This window comes from Lepisma saccharinum, chromosome 6, assembly GCF_977018435.1.
Source record: "Lepisma saccharinum chromosome 6, izLepSacc3.1, whole genome shotgun sequence".
In the NCBI taxonomy this organism is placed as follows: domain Eukaryota; kingdom Metazoa; phylum Arthropoda; class Insecta; order Zygentoma; family Lepismatidae; genus Lepisma; species Lepisma saccharinum.
In genome coordinates this window covers 90,767,389-90,780,741 of record NC_139234.1, presented here as the reverse complement: position 1 = coordinate 90,780,741, position 13,353 = coordinate 90,767,389, and the positions used below count along the sequence as shown (strand labels likewise).

The 13,353-nt window shown below is 34.6% G+C and overlaps 1 protein-coding gene across 7 annotated transcripts in view; it reads left to right on the top strand.

Moving 5' to 3' along the window:
* LOC145989491 (uncharacterized) overlaps window positions 1-13,353 on the top strand; it is a 203,645-nt gene that overhangs the window by 111,512 nt on the left and 78,780 nt on the right. For all 7 annotated transcript variants that reach the window (XR_014441859.1, XM_083124844.1, XM_083124846.1 and 4 more), the window contains 2 exons: window positions 2,360-2,434; window positions 5,755-5,829. Coding sequence is in view for 6 of the 7 variants with exons in the window: in XM_083124844.1 (XP_082980970.1) it covers window positions 2,360-2,434; window positions 5,755-5,829 (150 nt within the window). In the remaining variant the exon portion in view is untranslated. The remainder of the gene's footprint in view (window positions 1-2,359; window positions 2,435-5,754; window positions 5,830-13,353) is intronic.

Genomic DNA, 13,353 nt, shown 5'->3' with positions numbered 1-13,353 from the left:
ACCTCTTCTCTTTTTGTGCACAGCATGAATTTCCTAGTTAAACAAACCATTTTCATTGTTATACCATTGCGCATTAGCACTCAAATATATATATTAAGGATTCTTTTGTAATGAACAGTTAATTAAACCTTTTTGCTTTGTTTATGCAAAGGATTCGTGTGTAACACACTGTAAAATCTAATTTTAAACACCATCAATGCAATTTGCCCATGCTTGCACTCACTGCGACATCAAAATGTCCCTGTGCATAAGGCAATAGCAAACTTTTGGTGGCAATTTTTTACAGACAAGTTAACCACTAATATAAATGATCAAAACTCATACCAAAGACGTTAAGATTAAAAGGACTGTAACTTTATTATTATCGTAACTTTTAAGCGAGAAAAGATTCAAGAATTTACTGTTTAATCGAAATTCCCACATGGCACCATCTAGCGTCACTTACTAAAATTAAGGCGAGTAGAAGTATATTTTACACCTGTTACATTCCGTTCCTCCTGAAATTTTTAATTATGTGTAAGTAGAACTAATGGACGTGCACAGATTACTTGAAATTTTTCTGCAACTGTACAAATGTAGAATCTTAAACGTGCGATATGACATTATCTTTCATATCTGGTGCCCAACAACGGTCTCAAACCTTGCCAACAGACAAGCATTACATTAACATTTTCACATTTATACCTAATTAATTGACAATTTTATAACATAGTTATACATTCTCAGGTGCATGAGAGCACAGTAATGTGCCCATGCTTACTAACAATACAATCTACAGGCAAATGTCCCACATATTTTTTTTTTAAATATGTCACTAATACCAGGTGGTTATAATTAAAGTGACGGTGTTCAGAGTGGTACAGCACAGGCTGTAATGAGAGTAGCAGTCTGAAACTTCGCAGATATGCTAATGAAGCAATGCGCTTGCGAATTATGCAACAAAAAAAAATACTTCCAATTCTCGCCTCCAGGGTAAAAAATGGCGCTGTAAGCAGTCAAAACTTGGTATAGTTACAGGAAAAACACTATAAATCACAGAAAACAATACTGTTTGTAATAAAATATCGCTACAATTTCACTATTTGAATTACATGAACATTACTAAAGGAAAAAGCAACAAGCGTCACCAACAACAACCAGGGAGCTCACACAATGGTTAGGCAATGTCACCGGCTTTGACGTCAGAGTTACGGAAAATTCCACGTTTTGACTGCTTACAGCGCCATTTTTCACCCTGGTGGCGAGAATTGGAACTATTTTTTTTGTTGAATAATTCGCAAGCGCATTGCTTCATTAGCATATCTGCGAAGTTTCAGACTGCTACTCTCATTACAGCCCGTGCTGTACCACTCTGATCACCGTCACTTTAATTATAACCACCTGGTACTTGCATGTCCAGATGAATAGAGGTCATGTGAGTTATAAAATCTCCTCCATCCTTTGGGACAAGATACCTAAAAAATAAATATACCTTCAGATTGTAAAATGATGCATTACTGGCATGGGCGGTGTCAGGAATCAAGGGGTATGGAGCTTAGGATGAGGATTGGGAGGTGTATGTGATGGAAAAAGCACTCTTCTTTATATGTGACAGAACAATTCAGGTTGTTATAATAATAATAATAATAATAATAATAATAATAATAAGTAGTAGTAGTAGTAGTAGTAGTAGTAGTAGTAGTAGTAGTAGTAGCAGTAGTAGTAGTGGTGGTGGTGGTGGGGGCGGTGGTGGTAGTGGAGGAGGAAGTAATTAGTTTTTGTGTTCAGTAGGGTTAATACCTACATGTATAATACATGCTTTCAACATTGTTTTTGTCCTACACACATGAAAAGTTTAATGCTAATATACATTGATTTATATGCTCAGAGTGAACAACCAATATATTAAAGCCATGTAATAACAGAAAGTAGTATAATATAAGAATAAAATAATAAAAGAAAGAATCAAATTGCAAGCAACTTCTTCAAAATGAATTGCTTTTGAATGATTAAAGTTAAAGACCAATTGTTTTATAAAACAGAGGCTAATCAGGAGTCCATTACAGTTTGGACATGTTTATCACCACTGAAAATAGAGGAGCAGATCACTGCATTACATTTTGCAAGATAATGTACTTGATACCATGTTTTATTCAATATTATTGAGATAACTGGTGCTGAATGGGTTGCAGACCTGGCAATAAGGCATGTGCAAGCAACCCTTTGTGCCCTCCTGGCACCACCCATGACCATTGGTAAAACAGTCAAGATGGTCATATACCTTACTATGAAATCCCTGTGTTGACAAATACATACTAATAATTACAAATTTGAAACCAGTTTCAATTATTTTCTGAAATTTGGTCCTGTTATTCTACAGGAAAGCACTACAGGAAGGCTGACGTCACATATAGACAGCTTGACTGAGGATGTGCACAGGATCTCATCCCCACGAGTAAGTACAATTTGTGTGCATGAACATATACCAGGTGTTTTATAAATAATTGAGGGATTACAAAAATTTATTGCAAGTAAACTAAAGAACTTACATTAATGAAACCAGTCGAGAACGATCGAGGAACGCAAACAGTTTGTGCCTGTATGTCTTGTTAAGCTGAGAGTTCACGTCCCTGCCACTAGGTGACCTTCAAATCAGCCACATCACTCAGTGTTTTGTGCAATGTTTTGGTCCCCAAAATCACTGGACTTTACACCGTGTGACTTCGTTTTGTGGGTTTTTATCAAAGACAGGGTATTCATCTGGTGGATGCCATGTGATATCCCAGCCCTAAGGGAGCGTAACATTGCAGCAATATACACTATTGACAGGCACATGTTGATGTGAGTGTGGCAAAAAGTAGACTATCATCTCGATGGATGTTGTGATACCCGTGGTGCACACATTGAACATTTGTAGGTGTCAAAAGAGAACTGTTTGAGTTCCTCGTTTGTTCTCGAATGGTTTCATTAATGTAAGTTCAATACTTTACTGGCAATACATTTTTGTAACCCCTCAAGTATTTAACAAACACCTGGTAGTAGCACAGAATTTTTTATTAATCAAAAAAGCTTTTTTATTAATCTAACTAGATTCAGGATATAGCTTATAGTACACAAAGGATTACATATTGTAACTTACTGCAACTTATAAACTTACACAGAGATCTAAGTTGCGATGGAATACAGATAACAACATTTTCAGATAGTGATATATATTAGTGCACTGATGAGTTTTGACATGGTAGAAATGTAGTTCATTATCTAATGGCAAAAATGAACAAAATCTAAATTCAAATATAAAAAACACCTCAAACGAACTCTGCAAATGGTTCCCCACAAATAAGTTGAGGATAAATAAAAACAAAACTTTAGCAATAAAATTCCATCATTCAAGAAATAAGAACAATGAAGAACCAGTAATAAAAATAGAAAATGAACACGTCAAATATACAAATTCCATAAAATTCCTGGGTATTTGGATACAGGAAAATCTGAACTGGGACATACATATAGAGCACCTAGCAGGGAAATTAAGCAAAACAATATATGGTATACGAACCTTAAGAAACATAATAAGCAGGGAGACAATAAGAATAACATATTTCAGTCTTTTCCAGTCACAACTAACATACGGAATTGTATTTTGGGGGAATGCTAGAAACAGTGCAAGAATTTTTATTTTGCAGAAGAGAGTAGTACGAATTATGGCAGGAAAGAAAATAAATGAACCATGTAGGAAAATGTTCAGGGATCTTGGCATTCTACCATTACCTTGCCTATATATATTACATTTACTGTGCTATGTAAAACAAGATATGTCTAGTTTCTCCAAACGTATCAAGGAAGTACATCAATACAACACAAGAAAAAATCACAATCTGGTTATACAAACTCATAATACCACTCTCCTTGAAAAAGGTCCTAAATTCGTAGGTATCCACCTGTATAATAAATTACCTGATCACATGAAAACAATGGAATCAACTACCCAATTTAAGAGGGAATTAACAAAATTCTTATTACGACATTGTTTTTATTCAATAAATGAATTTCTAAATTTGTAAATATTAAATTACATAAATTGTCAACAAAGAGGGTTCGGTTGTACAGAAAATGGAATTATACTATTTATATTATCACGTATGAAGTATTCACTATATGCTATTATTGTGCCAAAATAATCATTAATCGGTTCTGTATAGATATTGCATTCTTCCATGTTGTATAAGTTACATAGTCACTTTTACATCTTATTTTTACACTAAAAAAAAAAAAAATTCCTTGCTTATTATTGTGCTCGCCTTAAATATTGTATGTAATTTTACTCCAATAGTGTATTCTTCCTCTATTTAGATTTCCTTATGCAGAAGTTCTTCAAATCATTGCTGTAATTCTTGTCTATAATTGTATTAATATTTTTATTAGTGTATTTGGATTTCCTTCATGTAGTAGTTCTTAAAATCATTACTGTAATCCTTGTCTAAAATTGTATTAATATTTTATTACTGTATGTATTGTTATGTGACGATTTCCATACCTATGGACATAGGTCAACGGAAATAAAGAATATGAATATGAATATGAATATGAATATCATAAAAGCAAAATCAAATGGATATGATCAATTTTTCTTTTGAAGAATGAAACTACAGAGTTCAAAATGTATTCACAAAGTGTACATGGATTTTGCTTCTTCTTTTATTCTAACATAGCCAAAGATTGGAAAATGGTGAAGAATATACATTATGCTTAATATAAATTTAGCATAATAAGAACAATTTTCTTCTGCTCCTTTCCATTTCTTTTCAGTCTTTTCTGTCAGTGTTTCAATATTCAGTCCCCATCTTTGAGGCCAACGTCCTCAATTTCCAATCCAACTTGTTTCTCTTTTGTCTCAACTTCCATGTGTTTTCAGCTGTTGGCCTGCTTCAGCCTGCACCAGAATGGTTGTGTCTGTCAACTGTTTGGTTTCATCTGTGGCTCACTCATTGCACACTTCTCAAACACCTTTTTTCATTAAATCCTGGCTTTTGTCTTTTCATAAGTGTGAATTAGTTTTGTTAGCTTATGCATGTTTGGTTTTGAGCTATTAGCTTAAAAACAGTGCAATTTTTCAGGGCTTGATCAAAAAAGTGTTTCAGAAGTGAGACCCATTTCATCTCCCTTTCCTTCTGGATCCCTCCTGGCCAACTTTTGTGGTACAATGCAATTGTTGATTGATGGATTGATTGAATTGTTGTTTTAATCTACTTTATGCACAGAAAGGCAAATCAGAATTGGACGTATAGTTTAAAGTGGAATCCGAACCACTATTTGCCTCCACCAGGTATCAAACCCAGGACCCATTGATTACAAGGTGATGGCGCTACCACTGTGCCATCAGGGAGGTCTAATGCGAAGTATTTTTCTGAGTATATGTATGCCATTAGATGTCTTCTCACAACTTGGTTAAACTGACACCTTAGGCTGACTGTTATTTGTGTTTCCATTATTTGAAGCTGCACATTTCATCTGAAGAGGTTTCCCTATCTACAATTTTCAACTTATGTGGCATCTAAAAATTGCCATGCATTTATTATATTGCATACATCATTATCTTGTTGGTTATTCAGGATAACTAATGTATTAAAATTTAACTGGCATTTATTTGTTTAACCACATAATATTTTAAACATTTATGGGTTTATTGGTAGGATGGAAGTTTTATGTTCTGATGCCTACCTGTAACCAGTTTCATATACTATGCAAGTTAAAAATTATTGTATTTTCTTTTAGGTGAGTGAGGCAGATAGAACCTTATCAGAGCCAGATAATATTGTAGATGACTGGCGGAGAGCTTCAACACCTACTGTAAGTGCAAAATTTGAAGTATACAGTTTTATACAAAATAATGATGGAGTAATAAATAGTTCCATTTTGAAAAAAAAATCATGAGAATAACCATTTATTGAAGAACAATGCTCTATGTTTTCTGTAAACATGGGAGTAGGTAGTTCTTACAAATTCCAAGATCAGGCCCAAGTAATTACTAATAGTTTTTCTTGTATGTACGCATTGCTTGCATTGTAGAATTATTTTCCTGTAGTTTATGGTTATTACAAGCATATGAAAACATTTGATTAAAAAGAGAAGGATTTTAAAAAGATTGACGTGAAACATAGAGTTGAATGTCTGGGAAGCTTCGTTCATTGCAGAAAAACACTGGAATAAATTAAATAATGAAAATAGTAACATAGATCCAGTATGGAGTTTTCTTTTTCACAAATGGAGTAAGCCACCATCTTTAATATTTAATGTAACAGAAAACATCAAGAGACTTTGTGAAAACAATGATGAATTTGAATTACCTGATGATATTTGGGATTCATAATTTTTAAAAAATAATAATGTGATTAACATTTTTGTATCTGAAATAAAAATAAAACTGACTGCTTCTTTTCACAGTTAAGTTGCTATATTACAACAATGTAACATTGACAACATCCATTATATAACAGATTCTTTTTGTTTAAAAAATTGCTAACCATTGTTATAACTGTATCTTTAGTCAAAATGAAAATAAATGTCTGAAAAAGGGAGCGTGTGTTCTCCTGAAATGTCAAAACGAAAAACTGTTTTCTTATGCTTGTAGTAAACTACAGGAAAATAATCCAAGTAATTACAACGGTTGGACCAACTGCATTTTTTTTACAGAAAAAAGTTTGGGTTTACATTGGTTGGCAAATTCAAGTTAGTCTTGGGCCAATGGTTGTTGCCAATGCTTGCTGAACCATGGAAAGTGAGTCAAAATCAGTTTAAAAAACTACTTTCTCCTGTTAAGAAATCTTTCAAGAGTATGCTGTGAATTCTAGAATGTATAATACATGATATGTAATTGTGTTCCTTTTAAAATATTTCAGTCACAGCACATACTGGAAATATAATATTTTGTTAATGAAAGTAGAAACTGTCGTTAACTTGTAGTCACTCATGAGTCCTTTGTCAACCACCATGGATGAAATATACTAGGTGGTCCAAAAGTCCCATAACGGTCACATATCGTGAGAAATACACATCGAATCAGAAAAACGAAAAAAATATGTGTTTAATAAGTGAAAGAAAGCTATTCAATGACATCACACTTGATTCCCCACCCCTGCCCCCTGGGGGTGGGGTGGGGGCAACTGAAATTTTAATGGAAACCCCCTTTTTTATTGAAGAATCGGAAAGAGGACTTCATTCCGAGTCCAACGAGCTATCAGCCATCCTCCTAGCTCAATTAGGAACGGAGATATGGTGATTTTAAATTGCAATTAAGTGTGATATCATTGAATAGCTTTCTTTCTTTCACTTATTAAACACGTATTTTTTTGTTTTCCGATTTGATGTGTATTTCTCACGATATGTGACAGTTCCGGGACTTTTGGACCACCCAGTATCTCTGTGCTTATTACTTGTCTGATTAGCTGTAGCAGAACAGGAACATTCTTACAGGTATTCTTGTAAAGGTGGTTAAACAATGTTATGTGCAGACTAAATTCCATGAAAGGTGCAAAACTAAATAGACTTAGTTTACCACTTGAAGGTACTTTGAAAACAAGGATACCATATGAATGAGAAAGTATTTTCTTATTTTACAAAACTATTGTGTACTGAAGTTTATATTTGGCCTCACAATAAATTATGTGTGTATATATATATATATATATATATATATATATATATATATATATTCATTCATTCATTCATTGTTTTCTGCCTAATTGGCAGGTTTTTCACTGCAATCTCCAGCTTTACCTGTTCTCTGCCTTACACTTCGTAATAGCATACGACCCAGTTAATTTAATATCATCCATAAGCTGATATCTCTTTCTTCCACGGAATTATCTTCCTTCAACCATTCCCTCCAAGGCATCTCTTAGCAGGCAGTTTCTTCTTAGACAGTGTCCTAACCAGTTTCTTTTCCTCTTCTTGATGGTCTCCAGTATAGATCTTTTTTCACCAACTCTTTTCAGTACGGCTTCGTTTCTTACCTTGTCCGTCCATTTTACACGCTCCATTTTTCGCCATGTCCACATTTCAAAAGCTTCGAGTCGTTTCTCTTCATTTCTTCTCAACGTCCAGGTTTCTGCACCATATAGTGCTACACTCCACACAAAACATTTCACTAATCTCTTCCTTAGACCTATGTCCATGGGTCCACAAAAAACATTTTTTCTTCTATTGAAAGCTTCTTTTGCTATTGCGATTCTCATTTTCACTTCTTGGTTGCAGCTCATGTCACTGCTTATAGTACATCCGAGGTACTTGAAGCTATCCACTTGCTGGATTCTTTTACTGTTTGCTCTCACATTAATATTCCTTGGTTTCCGTCCTATAACCATTGCCTTTGTCTTCTTTACATTAATCTTCATCCCATACTGCTCACAGCTGCTGTTTAACTCTTCTAACATACTATTTATGGTTATTTCATCCTCAGCGAATAATGCCATGTCATCAGCAAATCTTGTGCAGTTTATTCTTCTTCCTCCTAATTTGACACCTCCTGTGCCCTGGAAACAAGTTTTCACTATATCTTCTAAATAAATATTAAACAAAGTAGGCGATAGGCAGCATCCTTGTCGTACTCCTCTTCCAATTTCACAGCCTTCTGTCATTTCGTCTCCTGTTCTCACTTTAACTCGTTGATTCATGTATAAGTTGCTTAGAAGTCTTCTCTCTTTCCAATCTACACCAATTTTCTTCAGAATTTCTAAAAGTTTAACCCAATTCACTCTATCAAAGGCTTTCTCCAGGTCTACAAATACTACAAACACCTCCTTTCCTTTCTCTAAATATCTTTCCCCAATGGTCCTCAGTAAACCAATTGCATCCCTTGTACCTCTTCCTTTCCTGAAACCAAACTGTTCTTCCTCTAACTCGCCACTGACCTTCGAGTATAGGCGTCTGTTCAGAATTCTTAGAAGAATTTTTGCCGAGTGAGATATCAAACTGATTGTCCTGTACTCAGAACATTTTCTGGCATTGCTTTTCTTCTGCAGAGGTACCAAAACAGTCTCCGTGAAATCTTGTGGCCAATCCCCTTTCTCATATATTTCATTGCATAAGTGCAGTATTTCTCTTTTTCCATCTCCCAGGCATTTGATAAGTTCAACAGGAATTTCATCAGTGCCCGTTGCTTTCCCATTCCTCATTTCTTTGAGTGCTTGCTCAAATTCTTCATTCAGGATATAGTATCCTTTCTCATTGTCAGGCACGTCGTCTTCATTTTCTACATTCAGACTGTCTGGGCGATTCTCTTTCTGGTAGAGCTCTTCAACGTACTTTCCCCACACATTCGATATTCCTTTTTTGTCTGTGATTTCACATCCTTCCTCGTCTTCTATCATCCACATTGTTTTCCATTTCTTCTTTTGGAAGCCCAAGCAGTTTACTTCACGATACATCAAGTCATACCTTCCTCTTTTTTCCAGTTCTTCAATTTCTTCACATTTTTGTTTCATCCATTGTTCTTTTGCCCTGTCAGTTTCTCTTCTTAGCTGGTTATTCAGTATCTTGTAATTATGTCTTCCCTCTTCTGTATTTACATTCTTCCATTTTCTCCGTTCCTCCATTTTTTCCAGCATACTTTCAGTAATCCATGGTTTCTTTGCACTTTTCCTTTCCCTGTAGCCTATTGTCTCATCCACTGCCTTCTGTAAGCAGCTTTTTATTCCATCCCACATCTCATCCTTATTGTTACAACTAGCTTTAAACTTATTATAGTTTCCTTGGAAATGTTCTGCAAATTTTTGTCTTTCGTCTTCTTCCCTTAGCTTCTCTAAGTGGGGTTTCTTGCTCACCTGGTTTTGGGTTATCTTCTTCAATGTAAGATTTATTTCTCCTATTAGCAAGATGTGGTCTGAATTAATGTCAGCTCCTGGCAATGTCTTCGCATTTTTCAAACAATTTCGAAATCTTTCTTGTATATATATATATAAACCTATCAAACAAACCTAACTATACACAAGTTTTCAGTATGTTGGGCCAATGTAAAACCACATGTTTGCCCAACATTGGAAGCATGACCAAAATTACCATTGCCCAATGGTATATTCTTACATTTGGCCAACCATTTTCAGTATGGTGGGCCCAATGTTGGGCCAACCACATTTGGTTACTTGGGGAAGCACAACATATAAATCAGCATGTTGAAATTTCAGCAAATTTCAGCTAGAATTTCAAGAGAAATGCAATGGTGAACGTTTTTTTTTACATATCTTAACCAGTAAAAAGTTATGACTGCACGATTTTAACAAATATCTCATTTTCCAGGTATGAGAAAACAGTGCTAGAATGCTCCTAATGAATGAGGAATTCATTGAGATCATACTGCTGTCTGAGGAGAGATGTTCATGTGCCATTGCAAATGATTTTAATTAACATTTGATCTTGTTGGGGGTGTTGTTGATTAAAATCATTTATCATTAATATAAAATAGCTCCTATCCAGAAGGCTTCAAATTAGAAGATTTCTTACAAAATATCGCATCTGTCTGTGGCATTTGACAAGCCAATTTTGCAAAGGCAGTGGCAAACACGAAAGTATCCTCATGTCAACACACAGAATCCAAACAGTATAAGGTCACATGTTTTGCCACTGAGCAGTCAGGTGTTGACACTTCAGGAGGCTGATACACATTTTAAATTTGTGTCATATGGTAACACCATTGATGTAGTAGATAACAAGAGAGAAGTCTATGGTGGTCCAGTTTTTTGTGAAGATTCTGATATTTTGCCAACAGCAGAGATATTTTACATTTAATCAAGTAATTTAAATATGTTATATATAATATAACTCTGCTTCTCACATAATCTATGCATACATAAATTTATTTTAAAAAATCCGTGCATTTCTAGTTCAGAATTTCTGCCATTTCCCTATTAATTTGTTCATTAATGTGTTGTAAAAATATTTCACATGATTTGTAGGAAAAAACATCATGGTTTTTCTCACATTTATGATTTTTATTTAACTAAGTATAGCAAGAGATGGTTCTCTGAATGTTAGTGATAATGGTTCCACATTAGCAGCTAAGGCAAGAGATGTTGAATTTTGCACATTGAATACAGTACTCATTTACAAAATCAGTATACATTATATTTTACCTATGAAACATCCTACACCACACATTATATCCAGTATTTACTAGGAGCTATCTCTGTTTTCTGTTAATAACACTGTGTCATGATAAGAGCCTCGATCCTTAGGTGCAACCTTTTGACCATTTAGGTGCAAAAAGAGGTGCAGCAAAGAACAAAGTAGGTGCATGTTTAAGTGCAAAAAAAATTCAAGACACCTTAAATACATTTATGTGCATCACATAAAATTTCATCCAAAAAATTACAAAGAAAGTATTGTGAGAAATGAAGTTATACTTATACTTTGATTACATATTCACTCACCAGTAGAGAATCCTTGAGTCTTTTCTTCACTCATTCCTGTCACTGGTTTCTGAATAAAAAGGGAATGAGTTCTACTGATTTATGTTGTACCCTTCTATGTTGGTGATTTCGAAGCTTATTCATTTATTGGTTAAGAGGAATTTTCCTATTCACAGATCTTCCCTCTAACAAGGAGAAAATTTCCCATTCCTTAAAAAAAATCCCTCAATTCACAGAACGTCACATATAGTCATACATTTCTACTTTAATTCACTCACTGCTTAGGTGCAAATTATGGGAACAGTGAACTGCGGAATGGGTCTATATGGCAATATATAAGATGCAAAACCCCATTATTATGGAAGAGCCAAACATTATTTTTTTGTAGGTAGAGCACCTAGAGGTCCGGGCTCTAGTCATGATATACTAATTGGGTAATCTAATTTTTCACTACAGTCAATATGAATTAACGTAGAGATGTTTTTCTGCTCAACGTAATGATGAAAAATGTACGTACCTTGCATTAATATTTACTTGCCAGATAAGTGTTTGTCCCTACACACACACACACACTCACAGACAGATATATATATATATATATTGGGTTGATGTGTAAGTTTATAGCATTTTCTTTAACATGGCAGAAATATTTTTACTTGATACTAATTTGAGATGAACAAAATACATAAATTAATCACCAATACATTTTCCTTCATTGCCTATGATTGTCTACCAATGCTGGGTCAGTTTTTTAATTCAACGCCTGAAGAAATCAGCTGATTCGGGGTTAAAAGCATTCCGAAACCAAGTTTAAAGAGCATTTTCGTCACCAAAGAAGTTTCATTGAAGATTGATGGATTGGGAGCTGAAAAGGTAGCAATCCGAGGGTGCAAGTTTGGGGAAGATAAGATAAGATAAGATAAGATTTATTTCCATCCACTTGATCATATGAGTACAAATAGCACTATGATATGAGATAGGTCAATTGCATGTGTAATTTTGAGTACAAAGGAATTAACACATACTTAAGCATATTAAAAGTATAAACAGTATAGTATAAAATAAAAATAAAATAAAATTACATAAAATTACATGTGAATGGCTTATTGCAGAAAGGGACCTGAGTCACTTTTGCACAATTCCGAGAAAAACAAGAAAAATCATATAATATTGATAGTGTAAGAAAGAAATGTACCGTTGTTGGCTCAAATATTCAGCATAATGAATAGTTAATTTTGCAACTCTCAATGCACCCGCCTGTAGTATGCTGCTAGAGAGAGTGGAGATGAAAAAGTTGTGACTCCGGTACCTTTCTGCAATAAATGTGGAAACTGTGAGAAATAAGACGAGAAATATCCTCTTCATTTTGTTAGTCTGTTCTTCAGACACCACACGTGTCTACCTGTGACCTCACGAAACGAAACTCAAAATTTTCCTTAAAATACTTGTAGTAGAAACTGTATTTTATTCTGGACGTAGGGTATTTTTCTTTATACAGTTCATAGATCTCTTGAATTGACAGGTTTTCATGTAGGTATTTGATGTCTGCATAATCTCCACGTTTAGTTGGAAAAGACGCGATATGTCCATGCACTGCCTGTATATCTTCAGCCTTAATCATATTCCCACTTTTGCTCTGTCCGCGCATATCATGAGGTATTTTGCCCTCTAACAGTAACTTCTGCAAACGCCTTATTCTTTTCTCTTGACACATCATAAAGTCTGCAAAACACCTCACGACAAACTTGTATTTTGCTACTTGCCAGTAGTACGTGGTACTTTAACGACTTTTCGTGTAACGCAGCATCTTCTTTGCGTGGACGATGTGTCTTAACATTTTCAACATGGATCATTCTCTGCAAATGTATATCCTGTTCATCTTTACTTTGCATTCTATACAATATGTCAAAAATTGCACGTTGTTAGTCTTCGTTGAATTGCTCATAACATTTTTTTGGGCACTTTTTTTTTC